Below are 26,785 nucleotides of genomic sequence, written 5' to 3' on the forward strand. Positions count from 1 at the left end.
TCAGATGACTTGAATGTAAGTTGCTGCGGAGTCACTACCGAGGGCGTTCCTGGCTGTGCACCTGTACAGCCCCGAGTCCCAGGTCTGGGGATTTGGAAGGACTAGGGTGCCTTGCAGGTGAAGCTGCTCGCCCCCCTGGCTCCTCCCTTCTCTTGCCCTTGAGTGCTGGGAGTGGACAGGCATTTCCCAGGTGACTTCCGGCTTGGGGACTCCCAGAGCCACACAGTGGAGCTGAAAGGCCACTCCTGTCCTTGTGAGGACGCTCCTGGGAGGGCGGTTTGTGATTCGGGGCGGGTAGGCCACAATCCTCACTGGAAGAGTGATCAGTGCCTGGCCAACGCTGTTTTGTGCCCGACAAATATAATTCCCCCCGTCGTGGGCCGTTGCTTCCTTGATGACCAAGGTGCCATTTTCGTGCAGGGTGTACTTGCCATTACTTTGAGGCCTGTCTAGCACAGAACCACCTGGCATGGTCCATTTGATGTGTGGCTTTGGGATTCCATCAGACACACAATGCAGCCATAGAGATTCCCCACCAAGGCCCCTTACAGTCCCTAGTGCGTACGTCACAATAACGGGCTTCTGCCCAATCTCTAGTATGATCAGTTTCTCAATGTAGCCCACTTGGTTCCTGGCTGCACACCGATATCTTCCTGCCTCTTTCCGAGTTGTCTTATGAATGAGGAAGGAGCCATTGCTTGCTACCCGATATGGAGAGAGGTGTGGTCCGTTAGAAAACTGGGTGCCGTTGGGGAGAATCCAGATTATTTCAGGAGGCGGGTTGCCATCCACAGAGCAGTTCAGTGCTGTGGGCTGTCCCAGCTGGGCAACCACTTTTTCATTCAAGGGGTTTCTGAAAGTGGGTCTCCTGAGCATCTCCAGGACCTCTAACCGCACCACCAGCTTGCTCTCTCCCCCTTCGTTCCGAGCCACACAGATGAAGTCGGCAGAGTCGGAAAGCCTCACGTTCCGGATTTCCAGGGTTCCGTTGGCATGGACTGTGACTCTGCTGCCGTAGTACGGGGCCGTGAGGACGATGCTGTCCGGCATGACCCACGTGACCTGGGGCGGTGGCGTCCCTTCGGCTCTGCAGTGCAGGTGCTTTTTGGAATGCCTCACGGCCGTGGCTTTCGTGACCGTCTTGTTGGCATAGATGCCGTTGATCATTGGGGGCCTGCAGTCGACGGCCACTGTGTATGTCTCGGTGTCATGCCCACTGGGGTTCTGGGCCACACACACATACTCTCCAGAATCCTGCGTCCTCACCTTGCTGACGGACAGAGACCCATTCGCGTGAACCGTGTACCTACCCCTGGAGGAGGAAATCGTGTCGCCAGATGGCAGCACCCAGAACGTCCCTGGCTTGGGCTCCCCCACAACCTCACAGTCGAGGACGGCCGTGTCCCCAGCTCGGAGCCTCACATTGGTCTGGTACCCCCGCCTTATGCGAGGGGCGGCTGTGAGCACGGTGAGGTGGACCCTCATTTCGTCCTTCCCCAGGGTGTTCTGGGCATGGCACGTGTAGTCTCCTTCCTCAGTGATCCCGACTTTGTGGAAGTACAAGGTCCCGTTGTCAAAAAGGGTGTACCTGCGGGCCCTGTGGCCGCTGTCCCGGGCTGGCACAGCCTGGTTGATCTTTCGTCCGTTCGGCAGACTCCAGGAGATCTCAGGCTCGGGGGAGCCCGAGGCCTTGCAGTCCACCTGGAAGTCCCGCCCCTGGAGCACTTGCTTTCTAAAGTGTGGCTTGTGGTGGATCTTGGCGGGCTTCAGCCTCAGGCTGACGTGCATCAGGGTCAGGTCGTCCCCCGCGCCGTTCCTGGCCACGCACAAGTAGTCACCACCGTCTTTTTCTGTCACAGATCCAATAAACAGGGACCCGTTTGGGTAGACGTGGAGTCGGCTGCCCATCCTAAGAGAACAGAGACGATCTGAGTGCACAACTATTAGCAGTGGGAGGAGGTTTTTTTTTTTTAAAAAAAAGAATTTTTAGAAATTGACATAAAAATTGTTCACATCTCTAGGGTACCACCTGAGGTAGAAAGTGGCTCCTGTGGGTTAGCTCCTCCCCGAGCCTCAATGATGCAAGGACAAAAACTGTCCAGCATCCGACGTGACATTTCCATACACAACACAAACTGCTACTACGACTGAGCTCATCTGCATACCCCTCACTGCAGGTACCTTTTGTGTATGTGTGATACACAGGATTAGTTTGTCACCTTTTTCTTAATCTGTTGCAATGAAAATTTAAACCAATCCTAGCTTACTGCTGTCTAAATTCTTTGCTGAAAGTGGGACAGGTACAATTTATTACAATCTAGTGGTGTTTTTTAAAAACATTTTAATGGTGAGAAGAATGCTAGAAATAGGATTTTCTATACATCATGTTCCCTCACTATTTTCCACATCAAACTAATGGGTGCACAAAAGTTATTTTGTGCTGTATAAATTAGTAAATAAAAAAAAATCTCATACAAATTTGTTATATTATTGCCTGGAGATTTTTTTAAAGTGTGTTAGTAGCAAAGCAATTGCTGGATTGCTTGTTAGAAAAGAAGTTCCCCTCTGTTATAAAGAGCAGGCCAAGGTGGGTTTTCAGTGTCTGTGTTGGGCTGTTCTCCAGAGCCACCCCTGCAGGCGAGTTCTCCAAGGGCACAGCCAGGACACAGCCTGCGTTTCCACACTTCACCACAGGATGGCAGACTTTTCCTGGAAAAACGAAATCTGTTTTCAGGAATTCAGTTGGTGCCGATTGAGATCTTGATCCTGTCCTTGATTGTCTCCTTGACTGCAGTCATGGACACTCATAGGGGACAATCATGTGTGTTTTTCTTATTTAAGGGCAACATGGGCTAAGTAAGTAGATAAATCTGGAAAGAAAAGGAAGAACTTGTTTTCACCGCATAGCTACTTACCAAGTCCAACAGCCTCCAGTCATTTATAATTCGTGAGGTTTGGGGAGTTCTGTGTGTGTGTAGTGTTATAAGAGGTGTTGTTGTTCATTTGGTCATTCGAGCGTGGAAGGGATCTCCCTGGCATATGAACCAAGGCGCGATCACTGTACTGAGCGTGTTAATAAAAGAGAAAAAAAAGCACGGACATCTACACTGTTTCGAGATTCCCCCACTGTCACCGCGCAGCTGCAAGACTGACGGGTTTGACAGCTTGCCTTTGACCTCCGAGAAGCCCTGTGTGTTCCACGACTCTTTCCACAGCACTGCCACCTGCTGTGGAAAGAGTCCTAATTCTTTCCAAGAGCATTGGCTATCTAACTTGGCCACACATTAAGACCTCTTGTGCAGTTTTCTTATGCCTGGGTAGTGTCTTCAGAGTGGCTGACTGGATTGGTGTAGCTGCAGCTTAGGCGTCAGGACCCTGAAAGTCTACCAGATGACGTATTGTGCAGCAAAGGCTCAGAATCCCTGCCCTAGAGATTGGTTCTCAGTGCTTTCCCCTCCACCTGCGGCAGAATTGTGTGGGGCCAAATTTGTGATGCAGCAGATGGGGCCAGGGATCCAGGACCCTGTGGAGTAGATACTGTGAGTATCTACTTTAGGGTTTCACAGGGCCCATGAAAACCTACTTACCACAATGGGAACTGGAGCAAGAGAGAAGGCAACCTTCCTTTACCACCCTCGCAAGAAGATCTGACTGAAATGGGACTTGAGAGGCGACTGGCACATGGAAGGACTTAAAATCCAAGAAAAACACTGCTAGATTGTAATAAATTGTACCTGTCCTGGTTTTAGCAAAGAATTGAGACAGCAGTAAGCTAGAACTGATTTCAATTTTCATTGCAACAGATTAAGAAAAAGTTGCACAAATGAACAATTGAGTTTGAGAAGCAGCCTCGAATCTTAGTTTGCACTAAAATCATCTGAAGGGCTTTTAAGAACACAGATTGCTTGTTAAAACCACCAGCGTTTCTGGTTAAAAATGTTCTCAGGCAATTCCAGAACGCCTGGTAGGGACACTGCCCTCTTGAGAACCACTGATTTAGGATGACACCTGCCCCCCCCAAATCTGACAAGTGGGGGCTGTAGGATACAAGAAGAGCTACACATGACATGTAGCGGTTTCTTTTTTACACTGGTATTTTTGAGAGGATTTAGAAGTTTTCCCTGAGTTAAATAAAATTATTAGTAAGGATTAATGCAGAAAGAGCGCAGTTGAGAATCTGGATAGGAGTGCCCGGCCACCACTTTGCCATAGAGAAGACCCAAGGCCACGAAGGAAGAGCCATGTTTTGTGGAGCAAGAACTGAGAAAATCCTGATCATCTGAAAGGATGTGACACGAACCCCAAGGATCCCTGAACTGGAAAGGCAGTCCAAAGAAAAGAACTCAGCAGGCTGTAGCACCAACCTGGCTGCCAAGCTGCCCACTGGAAGCCCACGACTGGCCATCTAACTGAAGGAGGCTGCACTGTAGGTCCTGGTAGGTTTAGATGCAGCTCGGGGACCTGGCTGGTCTGAGAGACTGCTCTGCTCTGAAGAAGGAGCCTACATTGGGCCCGCATCCCAGGCGCCCAAGCCCATGCAGTTGCACCAGTCACTGCTAGATGCCATCTTGCCTTAGGGGCTGGTGGCAGGACTCCTGGTGCTGCCGGAAACCTTGGCTGGGTGTACTTCACAGGGCTGAAGACAGGTCCCTCAGCATCCTCTGAGGCTGAGGGTGGCACCCCTGGAAGCAATCATCTACTGTAGAGTCATGATAACTGCTTTCCTGAACTACTGCAGTCTGGGCAGCTGAGACACTCAGACGCTGCCATCAAAGATAAACACATCACCCAGAGACTACACCTTCCAGCTCCTCTGTGGCTAAACCAGAGAACCTACCCAACTGACATTCTATGTCCCATCTAAACAAAGACGTTTCCTTACAAAAGCTATTTCATAGAATTGGAAAAGGTAAACACAGGCATTAAGAGAGGCACACAAAAAACACGACACCTCTAACAGAAACATTAGTGCTCAAGACAGAGATCCCAGTAAGAAGGAAAATGATGAAGTGTCTGGGGAACAATGAAAAATAATGATCCTGAAGAAACTCAGATGCAACAGAGTCCAGGCAGACAGCACAAAGAAATGAACCCAAGGCAACAAGAGAAAAAACATTTTATGGAGATTCAGGATATGAATAAATTCCATCAAAGAGATAGAAATCAGAAAAAAAAAGAAAAAAGAAACTACCAGAAATCTTGGTGATGAAAACTTAAATGAAATTTTGAAAAATACAACAGAGAGCTTTTACAACAGACTAGATTAAGAGTTTCTAAACCTGAGGGCAGTTAATTTTGAATTAATCCAGTCAGATAAAAAAAGAATTTTAAAAAATGAAAAAAGTCTACAAGACATATGGAACACCATTAACTGAACAAATATTTGCACTATGGAAATTCCAGAAGGTGATGAAAAGTAAAAGCATTGAAAACCTCGTCATACAACAGTAGATAAAACCTTGCCAAATCTTCAAAGAGATATGGACATCCATATCCACATACAAGAAGCTCAAAGGATTCAACTAGATCCAACCAAAACAGAGCTTCACCAAGACTATCATCACTGGAATGTCAAAAGACCAGACAGAGAACTTGAAAGAGCAAGAGAAAAGCAAGTCACACAAAAGGCATGCCCTTAAACTTACAGCAGGTTTCTCAGAAGAAACTTAACAGGCAAGAAGAGAGTGGGATGATATATTCAAAATACTAAAGAAGGAAAAAAAAAGACCTTAAAAACCTTCCAGTCAAGGATACTATATACAGAAAAATTATTCTTCAAAAAAGGAGAAATAAAATCTTTCCCCGATAAGCAGAAAGCAGAAATTGAATGAATTCATCACTAGATAAGCCCTACAAGAAATGCTTAAAGGAATCCCACAAGGAAAGAAAAAGACACCAACTGTCATGAAAACAAGGAATATAACAACAACAACAAAAGGTACACAAAAAAACTTTCCTGTCAATTATAAGGTTTCAATCAAAATCACAAAAGAATTAAAAAATGTGGAAAAGAACGAAAAATATACAAAATAAGCAAAATACAATTGATAAACTGCAGGAGGAAGTTTATACCTATCTTGAATGTAAGTGGGTTAAATTCACTAAAAGGCAGAGAAGTTGAATGTATTTGAAAACATAAAAATATCCAAGTGTATGTTGCCTGTAAGAAATCCACTTCCCTTGGCACAGATATGCACAGAGTAAAAGTAAAGGATTGGAAAAAGATACCATGACAGTGGAAGCCAAAAATGTGCAGGAGCAGACATACTCAGAGATAAGTCAGATCTCTAATCAAAAACTAGAGAGACAAAATCTGTCACAATATATTGAGGAAACAGATCAGTTCGGCAAGAAGAAATAGCAATTGTAGATACATATGCACCCACCACTGGATCACTCAAATATATAAAGCAAATATTACCAGATATAAAGGGAGAAATCAACTCCAATACAATAACAGCTGGGGGTTCAGCACCCCTCTTTCCTCACAGAAAGATCATTCAGACAGCAATCCCACAAACATCTGGTTGGTATCATACTCTGGAGCAAATGGGCCTGACAATTTCATCTAACAGCAATAGAGTATATATATTCTTATCAGCAAATAGAACATTCTCCAGGATAGAATATAATATACAAATCTAGTCTTAGAATTTTTTTTAATTAAAATAATATCACGTGCTTTCTCAGATCACAAACTGCAAATTAGTAACAGTAAGAATGGATAATACAAAAATACATGGAAATTGAAGAAAATACTCCGAAATGACTAATGAGAAGTTAAAGAAATTAAAAATAAATTTAAAATGTTCCAGAAACAAATGAAGATGGCCACATATCAAAATCTGACAGCAAAATCAATACTAAAGAGGAACACTGATATTAACAAGTACAGACACTAAAGAGAGAAAGATCTCAACCTAAGAATTCACCTTAAGGACTCAGAAAAGAACAAATTAAACTCTAATTTAGTTAAAGGAAAGAAATCAGATTGAAGCATAAATAAATAAAAAGTACAAAAGAGCAATGAAACAAAGAGGTAGTATATTGAAAGGATAGATAAAATTGACATACTTTTAGGTAAGCTAATCAAGAAAAAGAGAAGACCTAAATAATGATGAAAAAAGATATTTACAACTGATAACACTACAGAAATAGAAAGAACTATCAGAAACTACTATGAATAATTATATGTTAAAAATGGAAAATCTAGAAGAGATGGATAAATTCCCCACACATACAGTCTACCAAAACTGAATCAAGAAAAAATAGAAAATATGAACAGAATAATGAGCAATGAGTTAGAATTAAGACTCCCATAAAAAAAAAAAATCCAGAACCTAATGGTTTTACTCTGAATTATACCAAACATTTAAACAACTAATGCCAATTCTTCTTCAACAATAATAAAAATATGAAATATAATTCTTTTTACAAGGCTACCATTACCTTATACTTAAATCAGATAAAAATATTTAAAAAATAAAATTATATCCTCTAACCCTGATGAATATAGATGCAAAAATTCTCAAATATCTGCAAACCAAATTCAACAGTACATAAGAAATCTTGATAGCATACTATGATTAAATGGGATTCGTTTCAGGGATACAAGGATGATCAACATAGTGCAAATCAACACATCATACAACACATCAAATAAAATGAAGGGCAAAAACCCTATCATTTCAATAGATGTAGATGTAGCATTTTATAAAATTTAACATTCCTTCATCATAAACACTCAACAAATTGAGTATAGAAGAAATATAACCAAAAATACTAAAAGTACTGTATGAAAAACAATAGTCAATATCATACTGAATGGGAAAAAAGTGAAAGCATTCCCTCTAAGATCTGGAGCAAGGCAAGGATGTTCACTTTCACCACTTTTAGCAAGAGCAATTAGGCAAGGGAAAGATAAAGGGTATCCATATTAGAAAGAAAATTTATCCACATTTATAGATGACATACGTAAAAAACCTAAATACTCCAAAGCTGTTAGAATTGATGGTGAATTTATAGGGTACAAAATCAACACAAAATACAGAATTTTTATATACCATAATGAACTTGCTGAAAAGAACAATCAAAGCAATCCCATTCATAATAGCTACAAAAATATTTATAAATAACTTTAAACAAGGAAGAAAAAGTTCTCTACAATGAAAGTTACCGGACATTAATGATAAGAGGAATTATAAAGGACATAAATGGAAAGACAGCTCATGTTCATGGAATGGAAAAATTAATATTACTAAAATGAATTTATTACCCAAAAAGATGTATACAGTCAATATAAGCAAAGGGATTATAGAGTCAATATAATCTCTATCAAAATGACGAAGACTTCACACACAAAAAACTCCTAGGGGCTGTGGTTGTAGCTTAGTGGTACAGCACTTGCCTAGCATGCATGAGGTATTAGGTTCAATCCCCAGGGTTGGAAAAAAAAATTCCTAAAATTTACATGGGATCTGGAACCACAAAGGATCAAGAATAGCTAAAATGATCCTGAGAAAGGGGGAAAAATTAAAAACCAGACATTATTTAAAAAAAAAAAAGCCAGAGGCATAACAATACCTGACCTCAAAACTTACTACAAACATATTGTTATGGTTTAGATATCAAGTATCATGTCCATGGTTTGGAATATCAAAGACTCATGTGTTGAAGGCTGTTGAACTGCAATGTTTGGAGGTGGGGATTTGGGGAGTAATTTATCACTGTGACCAAAATATCTGACAAGAACAACTTAGAGAACGAAAAGTTTATTTAGGCTCACAGTTTCAACAGTTCACAGCAGACCATAGTAAAAGGGAATGGGGGGGAAAGCTTTTCACCTCATGGTGGCCAAGAAGCAGAGAAGAAAGAGTTCAAGGGACTGCAGGGAAGATGAATCCTTCCAGGGCACACACCCAGTGCCCACTTTCTCCAGTCATACCCCACATGCCTGCAGTTACTACCCAGTTAGTCCATTCAAACTGGGTGGACTGATTAGGTTATAACTTTCATAATCTAATCACTTTACTTTCTATATTAATACAGAAGCTTTTGGGGGACACTGCATATACAAACCATAACATTTCACTTCTGACCCCCAAAAGCACCTGTCCACCTCCAAGAGTCCCTTTAGTCTCAACAGCTGCAGCATTGCCTAAAGTTCAATCCAAAGTCTCCTTTCAGACTTAAAACTCTCGGTTGTAAGCCTCTGTAAAAACCGAATCAATTACATATATCTAATATACATTGGCACAAAGTAAACATTCCCATTCCAAAGGGAGGAAGAGGGGCATAGAAAGAAGGGATATGACCAGAGCAAGACCAAAACCCAGCTAGGCAAAAAGTCATCCTAGAGTTGCACATTAGCCTCTGTAGCACATGGCAGTGAGATGTGATTTCCAAGGGGCTTAGGAAGCCCTACTCCTTTGGCCTTGCCAGTTGCAGCTGTTATGGCTGCTCATCATGCCTCTCTCCAGAGCCAGCAGCTTTCCTTAGCAGGTTACCTGCATTACTGGCATTTCTTAATCTTGGGGATCTCTAATGCAGTTTTATACTCAATTTTCTGGTGAAACTGCAAGTTTTCAAAATCCTTCTGCTCTGCCTTCTGCTCCTGATTCTGACAGTAAACTTGGCTAAAAGTTTCTACCAATATCTATGCCACTGCATGAATGCTGTGCTGCTTCAAAATTTCTTCTGCCAATAAGTCTATCACCTTTAAATTTTGCCTCACACCAAGTCTCAGGGAATGGGGGAAATGTAGACAAGTTGCCAGCATGTAATGTGAATGGCCTCTAGTTCAATTCCAAACAGAATCCCCATTTACCTCTGAAACCTCATGAGCACAGTCTTTATTGTCCATGCTCCTATCTATACTCTGGTTTTCTAAGCTCCCACCAGAATTGCGCATTATGCTTCATATACAGCATTCTAAGAGTTCTCTTGCCTGCATCTCCAAACTTTTCCAAACTCTTTCTGCAAACCCATTCCAAAGGCTTCTGAACCATAGGGTCAAGTTAGTAACAGCAACGGCCCTACTTCTTGGTACCAATTTCTGTTATTCAAGTTCTCATTGCTTTGACAAAAAATATCTTACCAGAATGACTTAGAAGAGAAAGCCTATAGTTTCAGAGGTTCAGTCCATGGTTGACCAACTCTATCACTTTGGACCTGAGGTACGGGAGAACATCATAGTGGTAGAACAGATAGGTCACTGAGGGTATGCCCTGGGAGAGTTCAGCTTTCCTGTGACCCCTTCCCTTTCTTTTTCTGCTACCCAGCCACTATGAGTTGAGAAGCTCTCCTCTGCCACCACCTTCTGTCATGTTATGCTGACTTACCTTGGCCCAAAGCCATAGAGGTGGCTGATCATGGACTGAGAACTCTGAAACCCTGAGCCCAAAATAAACTTTCCCTCTTGAAGTTGATCTTGTTGGGTATTTTGGTCACAATACACGAGGGCTATGACCTCCTCATGGATAAACTGGTTGATAGTAGAATGGACTACTGTGAGGCAGTGGACACTGTAGGCAGGAGGGTCATGTTGACACTTGAAGTAGGTCACTGCAGACATGATCTGGAAGGATTTTTCCCTTTCTGCGCTCACTTTCTCTCTCTCGGCTTCCTGAATGCCCCGAGCTGAACAGCTTTCTTTCATCACACCCTTCCAACATGATGTGCTGCATCACATCTGGCCCAACACAAAGGAATCAGCTAAACCATGGACTGAGAATGGAAACTAAGCCAAAAGAAATCTTTCCTCCAAGTTGTTTATATCAGGTATTTTGGTCACAGAAATAAAAAACGACTAATAGATTTAGTATCCAAAATAGCACAGAAGTGGCATAAAAATAGACAAAAACCCCAATGGAATAGAATTGAGAACATGGAAATTAATATGTTTATGCTGCCAACTGATTTCTAACAAGAACATATAGTGAAGAAAAGACAGTTTCTTCAATACAAGGTGCTTTCAAAATTGAATATACATATACAGAAAGATGAAACTGGATTTCTTCCTTTTATCATACACAAAAATCAATTCAAAATGAATCAAAGATCTAAATGGTAAACCTGAAACTAGGGAATTACTGCAGGAAAACATTGGGGGAAATGCTTCAAGACTTTGCTGTAGGCAGGATTTTGTTTTTGTGGAACTCAAAAGACATAGGCAACAAAAGTTTAAAAAAAAAAAAACAACAAATGAGATGACATCAAACCCCAAAACTTCTCCAAAGGAAATAACCAGTTTGAATAGACAACCTACAGAACAAGGAGAAATCTGTTCCAACTATTCATCAATCAAGGGATTGCTATCCAAAATATATAAGAAACTAAAACAAAACAAAACAAAAATCCAATTGAAAATGGGCTAATGATCTAAATGGACTCTTCTCAAAGGAAGACAGAAAATGGCCAAGTATATGAAAAATGCCCAGGAGTTTAGCCATCAGGAAATAGAAATCAAAACCAAAATAAGCTGTGGTCTTACACCTTAATGAGAATGGCTACCTTAAAAAAAATGCTGAAGGTGAGGTGGAAAAGGGTAACTCTTAAATACTGTTGGTGGAAATGCAAAATTGGACAGCCATTAGGGAGAAGAGTGTGGAAATCCCTAAAATGCCTGAGGCGAGAACTACCATTGTCTTGCTATCACTCCATTGGGTACATGTCCACAGGAGACGAAATCATTATACAAAAGGATGCCTGAATTCCCGTGTTTCCTGCAGCACTCTTCACAATAGTACAATGTGAAATCATCCAGATGCCCATCAGTGGACAGGCAGATCAAGCAAATGGGATGAACATTCACAGTGGAACATGAGTCACAAGAAGTCGTACATTTACAGCAGCACACATGGAACTGGAGGTCATTGTATTAAGTGAAATAAACCAGACATGGAAAGACATAGACCACATGTTTTCACTCATCTGTGGAAACTAAGAGGTCAACTTAGTAGGAAAAAGGAGAACAGCGGTTGATAGAGACTGGGGAGGACGGGAGGAAGAGGTGCAGGCGGCCCCAGCACACAGAGACCAGGAGGCAATTCTGGCTTCCTCAAGTACCTTAGGGTCACATGATCAAAACAATCTAGAGTGATTTCAAAATGACTAGAAAAGGGCCAAACTCCTGAAAACACAGAAATGATTTGTGTTTGAAGAGATGCAAAGCTTAAGACCCTTATTTGGGTGCATGCACTGAGTTACCATAATGCACCCCACAGAGATACCTAAATGTGAGGTCTCAATAAAAAAAAAAAATTGGATGACCAAAATAATTTTTAAAAATTAATGTGAGCCCCTCAGCCTTTCCCAGGAAGTGTTTCTCAGATCACCTGTGCATAGGACTCACCTGGGGATCTTTCTGTTTATTTTTGTTGAGATTTTTTTTTTTAAGTGCAGGTTTGACAGCAGCAGTTTTGGATGGAGCCTGCCCTGCACTTGTGCCAAGCCTCCAGGTCACAAGGAACAAGGTGTCAGAGGGAAGAACACTGTCTGGGCTGAAGCATAGGAAGACAGGCTGAGCAGTGTCATCTGAGGTCACTAAAGCAAGCTGCAGAAGGCTCTATGTCCAGGCTGCATGGCCAGTAGCTTCACTTACTTGGGCATGGCAGGGTGGGCTTGTCTCATCATAGCTATGATGGAAGTGTCCATTTTTAGAATTTAAACTCAAACTGTTCATCCTAACAAGTGGGAAGATGAAGGGGTTCTTTGGAGGGGGTGTGTGTTCTGTTATGCCACAGAAGTGCCCTCCTCCTTTCTGATAACTATCTGCTGCATCTGAATAAAGGATACCTGGCCTTTTTGCATAGATTACTTGTGAAAGAGTCCCTAAGTGTCCAGTTAGCAAACAGCTCTATTTCATTATTAAAAAAAAACAGAATGCAGGGCCTCTGGTGGGCCCAGGATAGGATCTGCGATCTTACATACTCTTGCCTTTTCCACGATAAGAAGATTCCCATGTTCCACAAATGTTTTCCCCAAACGAAAAGTAAACATCCTCCAGATTTCTCTGCTGTTTAACTCTCCTGACCAGCCTTTATGCTGAGATGCTAGTAATACATTTTGGAACACTCCCAGACTGCCTTTGGACTTACCTTTAAGACATTGCATTACATTTTCTCATAACTCAGATATGAGATTTCCACTCTCAAAAATGGACTGAACACTTCACAAATGCCAGGTTCTGTCTTTACAGCCTGCATGGTGAACTTGATCTGTAATTTCCATCAAAAGCATAAATGTGACACATTCAACACCTTCTACATCAGCTTCTGCATGGAGAGTCGAACTTACCTTCAAAATTATCAAGAATAACAAATAATCTCTGTTAAATGCAAATCATCCTCATGTGCTGTGGAATTTATTTTAAATGCATTAATGTTAATAAACAGAAGTATTTTTTAACATTAGAGAAATAGTATAACTTGAAGGCAAAAGACTGATATTTCGAAATTAAATGCAAAAACTGATAAGACATTGGACACAAACACACACACACAAACACACACACACACATACAGTAATGGATATATGTGTACTAGATAACACATACAAACATGTGGTCCTTAAAGTTCACGTTTCATTGCTCAGCATTTTAAAATTGTAAACCTAAACTAATTTCAATTTAATACTTAGGTAATTTTGATGACTTATTTGAAAAACTTCAAGATTAACATTGCTTTAAATTAAAGATCATGAAAAACTTAAAAATTAACATTTACTTTGAATTAAAGATCACAAATTCATTAATTATATTCAGTATCGACTCATTTTGATACTAGGAAAAAACCACAACTTCTACGCTTGAGTGTCAATTTATCTCTATTATTTCTGATTTTTCTACATATTTTCTATTAATGAATAAACAATATTTTATGTAAATTTATATGAAATGCTCATCCCCATCTTTTTCTGGCCTATTATAGAAAATAATTGCACAAAATTATGATAATTGCAAATGGCAAATATTAACACATAAGCTCTAATTATTCCTTTTCAAAATTTTATACAAGAAGCCAGCTATAAAGTGCGTATTACTATGCCTGGAGTAACTGAGCTGTGTGTGTCTGACCACATGGGGGCAGCAGAGGTCCTTAAGACATTGCACCTTGTGCAGGTCTGAATGTTTGGACTTTCACAAAGTGCTTTGCAATTTTAGGGAAGAAGAAATGAAATAGTGATCCAGGTTTCAAGTGTCTGCTAGGAGATTCTGACGAGGGTGATAATGCGCGTGTCCCTCTAGAACCTCAGCTGCCTCACAGTTCTCTCCTCTTTTGTATAGAGAAACTGTGCACCTTTACATGCTTACCCTTTTACAACTGTCAAGTATGAAGGCAAATGAGAATTTTTATCCTGCATTTAACTATGTGAACTCAGGATTTGGCCCTTAGACTTCAGCATGTAAGAAAACGGGTTTTTATATTCCAATGATCTCAGGTGGACTTGATTTCTTTAGGGAGAACCCTCTCTGTGCAGAACCCGTGGCTGGCCTCACTGAGTCACCCCTTCCCCTTCAGAAGCTACGACAGCTCGACAGACCAGCAGACCACTGCAACCACTGCGCGGCTTTACCTGTGCCACTGGTCGACCACCGCCCTGGACGGAAGCCTCCAGATTATCTTGGGTGTGGGCTCCCCAGCAGCTGAGCAGTTCAGTAGCAGTTCATCCCCCAGGTTCACCTCTGTCCACCTTGGGGAGGCAACCTCTATTCTGGGGCTGGTCTCCTGCCCCTCCACTCTGAGGGTCACCACCCTCCTCTCTGAGCCAGTGGAGCTGGTGGCAATGCACTCGTAAGTGCCCCTGTCAGCAGGGGCGAGGTTGCTGATGTGCAGAGTCCCATTGGCACCTAAGAACCACTTGGCACTAGAGGCTTGCAGGGGTTTTACTTCAGTGCCGTCCGCGAGGACCCAGTGAACGAGGGGCTGAGGAGTCCCTTCTGCAGTGCAGGGCAGTTCCAAGCTCTCCCCCCGACGCCCCACGAGGACTTGCCTCTTCTGCTCTAGAATGACCGGGGGAGCTGCGATGACTTGTACCCTAACCAGCCGTGAATCCTGGCCAGCGGGGTTGCTGGCCACACACTTGTAAAAGCCGCGGTCGTAAATGCTCAGCTTGCGGATGACCAGCGCTCCGTCGGCGGTCACCAGGGCCTGTCTATTTCCTGTGGATGACTCGGAGACCACTGACTGGTTTGCAAGAATCCAGGAGACCGTAGGACTGGGCCTACCCTCTGCTCTGCATGTCAGCTCCACGGTGCTTCCAGAATAGACCGTGATCTCTTCAGTGCGTCTCTCCAGGATCCTGGGGGGATAGGAAACCACGGACAAGGTGACATGAAGGTGGTCCGTGCCAAATGGGTTGGACGCTGAGCAAAGGTACTGTCCACGGTCCTGAATGCTGACCCTCTGGATAGACAGTGTGCCATTGGGGTGTACCTGGAACCTGCTATTCTGTTTCCTCTTTGACAATTCAAGTCCTGATAAGAAGAAAGAAATTCAAAGTTCAGATTGGAAATATAGAACTATCTTTTTGTTAAGCTACTGAGAATAAATACATTTTAAATTAAAACTCTAGGTCTTTGATTACTAATTATTCCTTGATTTTAAAAAAAATTCATGTATTTTAAAAGCCAGATAGTTGAACACAATGACCAGTCATTTTCAAATTGTGTTTTTGAGGGAGCTCTGCTTTCAAATAATTTAAAAAATGATTCTCAATTATTTTAAAACCTTCTAATGAATGACGCAAAGGTCAAATGAGGATTTCATGGTTTCTGTGTTTTAAAGAAATGTTAACTGAAATACAACACAGTCTTTCCCCTGTTTCATGATTAAAGGTGACCAAGCACAGAGGGACAGTTCTCAATACCTGATGAGACTCTGGTCCAGTGGACAGTGGGCGGGGGGTTCCCAACGGCTGTGCAGGGGAGAAAGGCATCCGAATGCGCGGGAACCGTGAAGCTGGCAGCGTTTCCTCCAACTATTCTGGGCTTTTCAAACATACTCCTCAACAAAGAGTCCGAGGGAAGGAGCTGGAAAGTTGTGATTTTTTGACTAGCTGTCTTATCCGTCTTCTGTCCATCCCAGATTGAAGTCTGAGAGGTGGCCTCTGGTAAGCTCAGAGTGGGCAACTCACTTGGGACTGGATTTTTACCTTTGCCTGCAATTTCTTGGTATGACTTGGGCCCAAACTGGTTTTCTGGCCAGGACAAGGGAGTCCATTTGGAATCTTGCGACTTAATTGTCATTGGTCTCGGTCTCGGGGTGAGAGTAGGGCGTCCCCAGCTGGGGTAGGTAAAGTGGGCCGCGCCAGTCACAAGTTTGGCATCTGGCTGCTGGGGAGGTGCTGTGACCCCTGCTGCTAATTGTTGTAGGTCAGCATCATGCCTCGAGGACTTGTTCAAGGTGACCACTGTGTCCGTTCTCATCTTGAAGACGGGAGTTGCCAATCTGTCAATAACTGCAGTTTGCGTGGGGGGCAGGGAGGTAGGAATCGGTACTAGAGGACCATGGCTGCTCAGGAATGGTGGCCTGGTCGAGGGTTCAACGCTGGTTTTCCTGGCTGTGGTACTTTGGGGCGACTTGCTGGACTCTGACATTTCGGAAGCAATTGTGCTCCTCGGAGTCTGGGTGGTCTCTTGGGGTGGCCCTTCAGGTACACCTGTCAGGGGAAGGGTTCTTGAGTGAAGACCAGTTGTGCTTGAAATCCCACCTGTGTCTTCCAGTGGTGGGGGAGTGAAAGCAGAGACGCCAGGCTCAAGGGAAGTTTCAGCTACGGCTGGAACAGGTGTCACGGTGGTGGAGAGAGGCAGGCCAGCACTCTGGCCTGGAGAGGTGCTCGGGTCATTCCTGTTCCTCTGAGGCTCCTGTTCTCCTGGATATTCTGGGGACCTGGGTCCTGTTGCTTGGGTCTTATAGATAATGACAGATGTGGGAGCAGCGGGGGCACCTGTCAGGGTGGCTGTTTGCACTGGTTGGAAGCCAGATGTGCTCGATTCTCTGGGGGTGGGAGTGGGAAGCAGGGAGTGGGAGGATGGGAAGGGCAGCTCCCTCCCTGTGGGGCGGTGTCCAGATCTGGGGGTTTCGCTGGTGCTATGGTGGGTGGCAGCCAGTGTTACGGGTGGAATTTGCATTAGCCTTGCCGAGAACGTCGCAGGAGGGAAGGGGGGAATGTGATTTGTGGGTAGAGTAGGAGATATTCTAGGAAGCATCGTAGCTTTGCTTTTCTGTAAACCAAACGTATGCAGATTCTTTAATATCCCTTTTTGTTTATAGTTATTTACAAAGATCTGATGCCAGGGGATTCTCCTTATTGAGAATCTTGTAGTGGGCAGAGCCGTGGGCACTGGTGGCTTGGTGACGGGACCTGGAAGAGGTGGTGTAATCCCCGACTGTCCTCTGGCTTCGCTGGTGGTGGATACACTCAGGGAACCATTATCTGCTAGGAGAGGTTGATTCAGAGGTATGGAGGTGAGGGCAGGAGTCGTGGCTGCAGTGGGGGCCCCGTGGCTACTTTCAGCACTGACATATTTTATTGTGGGTGATGTTTTATCAACATCCACCTCTGGTTTGTTCTCAGATAATGAAGGATTCTGGGCTAGAGTTGTGGACAGATCTGCTGTGACTCTGGCGACATCAACGTTGGGGTGGGTGCTGGGGGGAGGACCTAGAGAAGACGTCACTGTTGTAGCAGAGGCCAGTGCCTCTGTGGCAGGACAGGATAGGCACCTCACAGGGAGCTCTGAGGCTGAAGGTGTGGTAGTGCTTTCCTCAGCAGAGCCCCGGACTGCAGGCCCCACCATGCCGTATCCATGCCGTCGGAGAACTGGAGTCCTGTATGGGCTAATAATTCGCCCTCTGCCCCAAGTTTTCCTGCGCCGCCCAAAGCGTCTGGGGAGTGGGGTGCCAGCAGTGCTACTTCTAGGAACCTGAAATGAAGGATCAGCAGTAACGTGTGGCTCTGAAGGGAGCCTAGAGGTGCTAAGTCCTTGCAGAGTGTTAGAATAGAAGTGATTGCTCCTGGGTTCACTGGCTCCCGTCACCGGTGTCTGGTGGCCGGTTGTGGTATTTACTGACTCTAAGACCACATCAGCTCTGTTATTGCTACTAAGCGTTTTGATGAGGGCATCTCTGGTCACAGTCCTCCGTGTTGTTGGAGGAGCCCTTTGAAAATGCTCGTACCTCCCTGTCTGCTCAGAGTCCTGAAATTCAGTCGTTCTGGGCATCGGTGGAGAGAGAGAGGCTGGATTTTGGCTGGCTGCACCGTGCATTAGGCTTGATCTACTTGGATCTAGGTCCTCGGGTGTGGCTGTGGTTTTAGAAGTGGTAGACTGTTTGAAACCTGTAGGGTTTTCAGGCTGCACAGGTGGACTCGCCATGGGGGAGGCTTCTGTGTCAGAGGCTCTGTTGGCCACAAGGCTCGGGGCCATTGCTCCAGGGCCAGCAGCCTCCACCCTTGCCACAGCACTGGGAGCTGCTGTGGGGCCTGCAGACTCCTCTTCTGGGGGGAGCACACCCGAAGAGCCCTCTTCCTCTCCAGGTGAGCTCAGGAGCTGGGAGCCTGGCATGGGTGGCCCTGCCGTGGTGCTTTCCCGTTTTTCTGGCACAGTATTCTTTTTAGCTCTCTCCAACAGCGCTGCCCAGTGTCGTGGATCAATCCTCCGTGCAGAGGGGGGGAAGTGCCTCCTATGCTCCCTCAGGCCTCGGTGTGCTGACCCTCCCCGCAGCAGCGGGGTGAACCCCCCTCTGTCATTCTTACTTGCTCTGGAGACTGGTCTCCTAGCCTGAGCCCCCGAGGGAGCAGACGGAGGGAGCCCACCAATCGCAGACTCCCGAGGGTGAGTGCTGGGACTAGGCTCTCCGAGTCCAGATCCATCTGCGTCCCTCTCCTGCTCTGATGGCCTTTGACCTTTCATTTTGACTGAAACTTGATAAAGCAGAAAATCCACCCCCGATGGGTTGGCTGCTACACAGCAATACTGACCTTGCTCTTCTGGGGTGACCTGTGGGATTCTCAATGTGCCGTTGTTAAGAATTTGCTTTCCTCCTGAGGACTGATGGAGGACAGAGCTTCCTGGAAGGACCCAGCTAACAGAGGCGTCTGGGGTCCCTGTAGCATGGCATGGGAGATCGAGCGTGTCACCAGCAAAAACCGTGTGATGAAACCCCTGTTCAGGAAGAGGCTCCATGCGGGGCTCTACCACGGTGATCCTGTAGCTGAGGACATCTGCATCACCGTAATTGGTACTTACGCAGTGGTACATGCCTGAGTCAGAACCATCGGCCATCTGGAGTTCCAGCTTTCCACCTTTGTCTATCAGAATTCGTCCATCCTCACTAACATAGGGGGCCCTCACTTTGCTCCCATCGGCTAGAAGCCACTCCAAGTGTGGGCTGGGTTCCCCTTGGCCTGGGCAGTCCAGAGCAATGGTGCCACCAACCAGGACGGTGTGCTCCAGCTTGGTGTCGTTATTCCTTGAAATCATAGTCCACTTGTGTGTCCCTGGCTCCCCCGCTGTGGCTGGTAAAGTGACTTGAGCCTCACTTGCATACTGGATCTGTAATGTCCCCAGGGTGGTCGCAGTTCTGTTCAGCTGCAAAGAGATCCGGTTCTGCATCAACCACGAGGGATCCGCTCTGAGGTCGGCCTCCACGTTAGTAAAGATGTCTTCGGGCTTAGGTGCCACCTGTCTGTATTTGTAGCGCAGCTGCGGTGTTTCAGGGGGCAAGCGGTTCCTTTCCAGTGTCAGAGGGGCATCACTGTACAAAGCCAGAATGTGCCACACTGGCTGAATGTCACTGGGATCCACGTCGCACACCAGGAATGTTGAAAGTGACATATTGAGGAAGATGTGGTTGTTTTCTTCAGTGAACGCCATGGGCCGTGTCCTCGAGGGCTTCTGAACGCTGCAGGCCACGTTAGCTTTGTTTCCAAACTGGTCTGTCATATTCAGAGTTAGGGAACCGAGGGGTGCCAGGAAGTCTCGGGGAGAGAAGGAGGCAGAACCATCGTCTTCAGGAACAATCGGTCTCTTTGATTGCAGGGACGGGTTGATGGTTGGCTTCACACACAGGAAAGTGGCAGCTGGGACCAGAGCAAAGGGCCTGCCCTTAATACTCTGGGGGTTCATGCAAGCGGGACACAGCTGCAGACCAGAGGGACCTCTGTCTTTTTTGCATTTTATTACATCTAGGAAAAATCACAATTGAATTACTATCTATCAGTTGTGACATCTTTAAAATTTCACACATGAACATTTTGAAGAAATATTTTTGCTACAATTTGAAATTTGAATTATTAAATAGGTTTATATGGTTTCTGCCTTTGAAATGATTTCTAAAAAAGATGTCATCTCTGTCTCTGCTGTGAAATCCTACGCACAGGCCTGAGGGTTTCATCCATCTTATTCACTGAGGTATTTCCCAGTCCTAGAAAGTGCCTGATATATATTTGGTACTCATTAAATATTAGTTGGGATGAATCATTTTTCTATATAGGAAAACAAAATGGTATGCTCATCTTCATTTTTTATTAGTAGTAGCTCCCTGTTTTAGTGTTCAAGATAGTCACAGAACACCTTTGTCCTAGAAGGATGACCTGTTCCATAAGCAATCACTTGTAAGACTCTGAATATCATTAAAAAATTTTTTTTCCCTATTATCCAAAGAATATTGACCAAAATATAAGATGTAGTGTCCTGGAGCTACTTTATAGAAACAGGAAAGGAGAGAGACAGACGATGCTCAAGGTAAAGAGCAGGAGGCGAGGGTCCAGGGTGTGAGCAGGAGGTCAGGAAGACTCAGGTCCTGAGCTGGGGGGTGCCCCGCTGCCTGAGGCAGAGGCTCCGGAGGAGGAGCGGGCTTAATGCGAGGGGAGAGCACTGTGCCCAAGCAGTGGGGTGGCTCACTGAAGGTCTCATGGCACCAGGCAGCCTTCCACATCATAGAGCGTTGCCCACCTCCACACCCGAGGTCAGACCTCACATTCCCTGGTATTTTAAATACTGCTCTGGTGAGCCTGTTTAAGATGGCCAGCCACTGGAATATTCCAGAAGAGCAGCTCTTTTCCTCATACAAGATGCAGGCTGGGATTTCTACGCAGGAGCTCCCACATCATGCACTGGGCACAGCACTTAGATCTGAGAAGTCCAGTGCTTCCTAAGACAGGCAAATCTGTCATCAAATCACTGTTACACAGGTACAAGTTTCCTCTCAAAGTCCCAAGAATGTCACTCTCTATGCATTTGTGTCTGGGACATCAAGACCATAAGTACCTAGTGGGTGGGTGGCAAGTTCACCATCAACATGGCTGTCATTGATAGGTGCTTTAACAAGGATTACTGAGAACCTACTGTATTCCATGCATGTTGCAAGGGCTAAGCCTAGACAACAGACACTGATAACACCACAGGCCCTAATACCAGCAAATAAGATGATATGTCATCCTCTTAAGAATGGAAGTGCGGGTGGAACGATCCTTCTGATGTGGATGCGGTGGGTGCTGGAGCACCCCGACTTCCCAGAGGAGCGAGTGCTGACCAGACTTGCTGGCTGGGAGCACCAACAGAAACAAAGGGACAGGCAGGAGAAGCATCAGGGACCATGACACAGCTGTGGTTTGTCCAAATGCAGTTCAGGGTTATTAGGGCAACAAGTGTCTGTGTGTCTGGGGTGAGAAAGGGGCTGAAGGCTGGGAACTGAGCATTGGCAAGGACCACAGAGGGAGGACTTGGCACGTGGGCCGGGAGGCACTCTTCAGCCAGAGGTCAGCATGGTTCTTAGAGGGCCAGATGGAAAGAAGGTGGGCTTCATGGACCGTCCTCCTCTGACACAGCCTCTTGACTGCACCATTGCAGCACAAGTACAGGTGGAAACCAGGTGTCAAGACTGTCATCCCCAAGTTATGACTGGGGCTTTACTTTCTCTTCAGCTAACTGACCTAGGACTCTTATACTGATCAGACACCTCCAAGTTGGGTCCCCTATCTAATTAGGAAATAAACCACTGTGCAGATACCTGGCTTCTCCTGCATCCAGTCAGACAACCACCTCAGATGGCAGTCACAGACCCACGGGTTCCCGTGCAGATAGAGGCTCTCTAGGGCAGGCATGTAGGAGAGCATCTCCTGAGGGAGGGAGGGCAGGAAGTTGTCAGACAAGTACAGGTACTTGAGGAAGGATGTCTTAAACATCTGGAGGAAACGCAGAGACACAAAGGTATCTGGATGGAGCTTAGTGAGCTGGTTCCCTTCCAACTGCAGCAGGCGGAGAGAACTGAGCCCATAGAAAGCCTCGGGGTTTATGAACTCAATGTTGTTGTGGTCCATGTGCAGCCGGGTCAGGCTCCTGAGGCCATGAAAAGTATCTTTCTCAAGTTTTCGAACTTTGTTATAGCTCATTTTTAAGACCTGTAATCAAAAAAGATAAACATATTTATTTTGTTAAAAGAATTTTCACAAAAGGGGAAAAGCATATGTTGTAATTAGTCCAATGCCATATGCATACCTGGTTAGGAATCCAATTCAAACAAATTAGTTGCCAATTAAATAAGGAAATATCAGAAAAATTAGGTCATACATAAGGAATCATTGCTAAATTGAAAGACATAATAATGATATGATGATTATTTTTTGAAAGATTCCTTGAGATATAGATCGAAGTACTTACAAAAGAAACATGAGTCTGTTTAAGAATAGCTCTGAGGGGGTAAAAAAAAGAACAGCTCAATGGAATGTAGTATGTAGGGCTCAGGTAAGATGGAATCCATTATGTGTTGGTAACTATTGAGGCCGGGTGATGCTTCACAGGAGTTCCACGCACCCTTCCCTCTACTTCTGTATATGGTTGGAAATTTCAATAATAAAAAAATGATTTTTAAAAAGTAAATTTAAGATTTTTTGAAAATAAGAATATAAATTGAGTTTATTTTCTCTTTCTTTCTTTTTTTTTTTGGTACCAGGGATTTAAGCTAGTGAACTTAACTACTGAGCCACATCCTGAGCCCTTTTTAATATTATTTTGAGACAGAGTCTCATTAAGTTGCTTAGAGCCTGCTCAGTTGCTGAGGCTAGTTCTTGATCTTGTGATCCTGCCTTGGCCTACAGAGCCACTGGGATTACAAGCGTGTGCCACCATGCCCAGCAATTTTTTTTTTTTTTTACATTTTAAATAGCTTTGAGATATTATTAGCATCACAGATGCTAATAAATAAAATGCTAAAATTCACCTTTTTATTTTTTACTTACTTTTTTGGTGGGTGGGATTACTGGGGATTTAACCCAGGGGTGCTTTACCATTGAGCTACATCACCCAGCCCTTTTTCTGTTTTATTTTGATAGTGAGAATGTAAGCAACTTAATGAGACCCTAAGTTCCTGAGACTGGCCTTGAACTTGAGATCCTCCTGCTGAAGGCTCCTAAGTCACCAGGATTACAACCACTATGCCTGGCAGAGAATTCATCTTTTAAAAGTGTACAATTCGTTGGATTTTAGTACATTCATGGATTTGTACAACCATCTTCACTCTCAAATTTTAGAAAATTTTTTATCCTCCCCAAGTAAAACACCAATTTGTATTAACAATTATTTCCTACTCCCCCTCCTAGGCCTAAGCAGCTGCTAGTCTACTTTCTGTTTCCATGGATTTGCTGATTCTAGACAGTTTACATAAATGGAATCACACAACATGTGGTCTCTCCCATGTGTCTGGCTTCTTCCACTCACAAACTGCCCAAGACCCATCCCTGTCCTACCTGCAACAGCCTCTCTTTCCTTTTTATTACTGACTAGTATTCCATTGTATGCATGTACCACATTTTGTTTCTCCACTCATCAACGGAGGGAGTCTGGGGTATTTTCTACTTTTTATTATTTTGAATAATATGACTTTAATTGATTTTGAGTTGAAATTAAAACAATTTTTTTATTTTTATTTTTTTATTGTTGGTTGTTCAAAATATTACATAGTTCTTGATATATCATATTTCACACTTTGATTCAAGTGGGTTATGAACTCCCATTTTTACCCCATATACAAATTGAAGAATCACATCAGTTACACATCCATTGATTTACATATTGCCATACTAGTGTCTGTTGTATTCTGCTGCCTTTCCTATCCTCTACTATCCCCCCTCCAATTTTAAATGTTTCAGTTTTGCTCGAGTTTTCTCCAGTTCCCTATCTGATTATAAGCTGAACTTAACCCATTCTCCCCCCCACCCAAAAAAAAAAGAGGCTGGTGAAAACAAGATTTCCCCATTGTATTTTCCTGATTCAGCCTAAGCTGTTGTCACTATTGACCACACTGTCCTGGAATGCCGTGTGTCCTAATAAATAAAAGTTAAACTGGCTACACAGATGAGCTTTGCCCCAAGTGTTACCCCGAGTTCCTCAATACTCCCTGAAAACCTGGGTGAAGTGCAGCCCCTTGCTCTTGAAGACGCCCGTTCCCAGCAGAGCCTGATGAAGCCGGTCCTGGGTACCAGGACTGCATGGGCTGCGCGCTCCTGCCAGGTTCACGGCGCTCCTAGGGCTGACGTGCTGCACCAGGTGCTGGGAGACCCACTGCTGTCTCTATTTCATTGACTGTCTTATGAGGAGTTCTGGGACCCATCGCTTCCTGATTTCAAAGTCAGAATGACTGTGCTTGTCCTGAACCAAAGTTTCACTCCTGTTCTCAATGGACAGTGTCTGCCTTGTGCGTCAGCCTCTCGGGAGTTCAGGTCCTCCTGCAGCAGCTGCAAGGGCTTCCACATCAGCAGCTCCCTGGGTTTCCCTTGCTTTTGTCCCTGGAGTTCCCTCACCTTCTAGTTTCTCACTTGTGACGGTTCTTACAGTGCTTTGTTCCCTCTTGGAAATCCATAGAACTTCAAAAAGGTTTTCAAAGAAGGCAGAGCATACACAAGAAATTAAGTAAGGCTGGACAATAGTTCACTGATTTATAGAAAAGGTACCACAGTCTATTCCCAGAGAAACAGGATTACAAATAGTCTTTGAAAGATAAAATTTTAAAGGTTCAGTGACCCCCTGGGTACATTTTTTACCCCTGTTAGCTGGAGGTATAAGAAAATTTCCCTGAGAATTTTCATAGTATTCTAATTTCCACATATGGTTGCATTTAAAAAAGAAATCAGTTCTTCACGTGCTCCCTTGACATCTGCCTCTAACTTACAGAAGGTCTGCTTTGGGGTCCTGGGGGAAGGGCACCCCTCCACCCTCCCCGCCCTGCCCCGTGTCACCTGCAGCGCCTGCAGATCCGAGAAGGTCCTATCGGCGATGGTGTGGATGCCATTGCTGTGCAGCAGGAGCAGCTCCAACTTGCTCAGGCCAGAAAAATCCATTGCCGTCAATCTAACCAAGCTGTTGTACCTGAAATCAAAACGCCACTCCAGGCATGAGCCGACTCTGCCAGCGAAAGGTCACAGCAAAACACGCTCACACAGAACGCTCTTGCTTTACCTGTGCTCTAGGGAGAGGGTCAAATGCTTGGAACGTTACTGAAGTTCTCTAGATGCCACTGATTTGCTCTCCCTTCCTAGTCCTGTGATCTCAGCTACAGTCCCCCTGTATGTTCCCAGGACATGCCACATCCACTCCCATCTTTAAACCTTCATGGACTTGCTGTAACTTCAGGGCAGAAGACCCTCGAAAACCCTGCCCTTTTATACTTGTAGATGTAGGCCATTCAATCAGTAGTGGTTAAGGATCTGGGGCTCTGGAGCTCAGGTTTTAGCTTCTGGTTGGGCGTGATTATGAGTTCTGGCTTCTAATAATACTTGTGTGACCTGGGTAAAATCCGGAGACCTTGTGTGTTCCAGTGTCACTACAAAGTGCAGTAACAGAGTCCACTACAAGGGAGTTATGAGGATCCAATTTAGTGCTGAGCCTGGTCAGCACACAGTAAGTACACAATTAAGGTTGGCTCTTATGAGTCATGGCTGTTCCCAAGGCATGCTGCATGCTCTCCTATTCTCACTACAGTGCATAGACTGTTCAACCACAGCTTCTTCAGGTGAACGGTTTGCTGTCCATCACTGTATCCTGCTTGGCACACAATGAATGAATGTGCTCACTAATGTCACATAAGAGATTTAACCCCCACTACATGTGCACACACACACACATTCTCATGAACCTTTAAAATACAGTCATCTGTGGTGGATTCAATTAGGCATGCATTTTAAATAAGCCACAAATAGTAATGGCTCACATTAATTGTGCACATACTAACTGGGGCATTTTAAAATCTCAAAGGCCTTACAAAAGGACATCACAGACCTTCCATGTCACTTGCATATGGGACAGTTCTAATTGCCCCATCATCTCTTATGCTATATCATAATGCTGATTGCTAAGTGCAACTCTATTATTTCCCAGCAAAAATGTGCCCAGAGTGAAGCTTTTTCACAAGCACAGCCTCCCAACCTACCAAGAGACTTTTCAGGTTCTAGAACTTTCTCCTCATAAAGGACTAGCAGGAAAAAAGTATTGTCCCCAAAACTTACCAAAGGTTCTCATGAGATCATTTCATACAAAAAAAATGTTTAAAACAATTGTGGTTAATCTTCTAAAGTCATGGGGGCTCTGGGGACAAGTCACTCACCCTAAATTGATGCGTTCCACGTTTGGTGAAATGCTCTCTGGGATGGAAGTCAGGTACCGAAATGTGCAGTGCACCTCTGTGGACACATAGCAGGTGCAGCGGCGGGGACAGGCTCTGCTCCCCGGGGCAGTCACCAGGAGGACCCCAGTGAAGGGGACCAGCAAGCAGATGGTCTTCACCCTCAT

The 26,785-nt window shown here is 44.6% G+C and overlaps 1 protein-coding gene across 1 annotated transcript; it reads right to left on the reverse strand.

The window, feature by feature from the left end:
- On the reverse strand, positions 1–26,785 carry Igsf10 (immunoglobulin superfamily member 10). The gene is made up of 6 exons (XM_027933570.2): positions 26,601–26,785; positions 25,237–25,366; positions 22,014–22,404; positions 15,868–20,187; positions 14,575–15,475; positions 1–1,909 (listed from the first exon to the last, which is right to left on the reverse strand). The coding sequence occupies exons 1-6, from the start codon at positions 26,783–26,785 to the stop codon at positions 1–3; spliced, it is 7,836 nt and encodes a 2,611-aa protein (XP_027789371.2).

This window comes from Marmota flaviventris, chromosome 8 (assembly GCF_047511675.1).
Source record: "Marmota flaviventris isolate mMarFla1 chromosome 8, mMarFla1.hap1, whole genome shotgun sequence".
NCBI classification, from domain to species: Eukaryota; Metazoa; Chordata; class Mammalia; order Rodentia; family Sciuridae; genus Marmota; species Marmota flaviventris.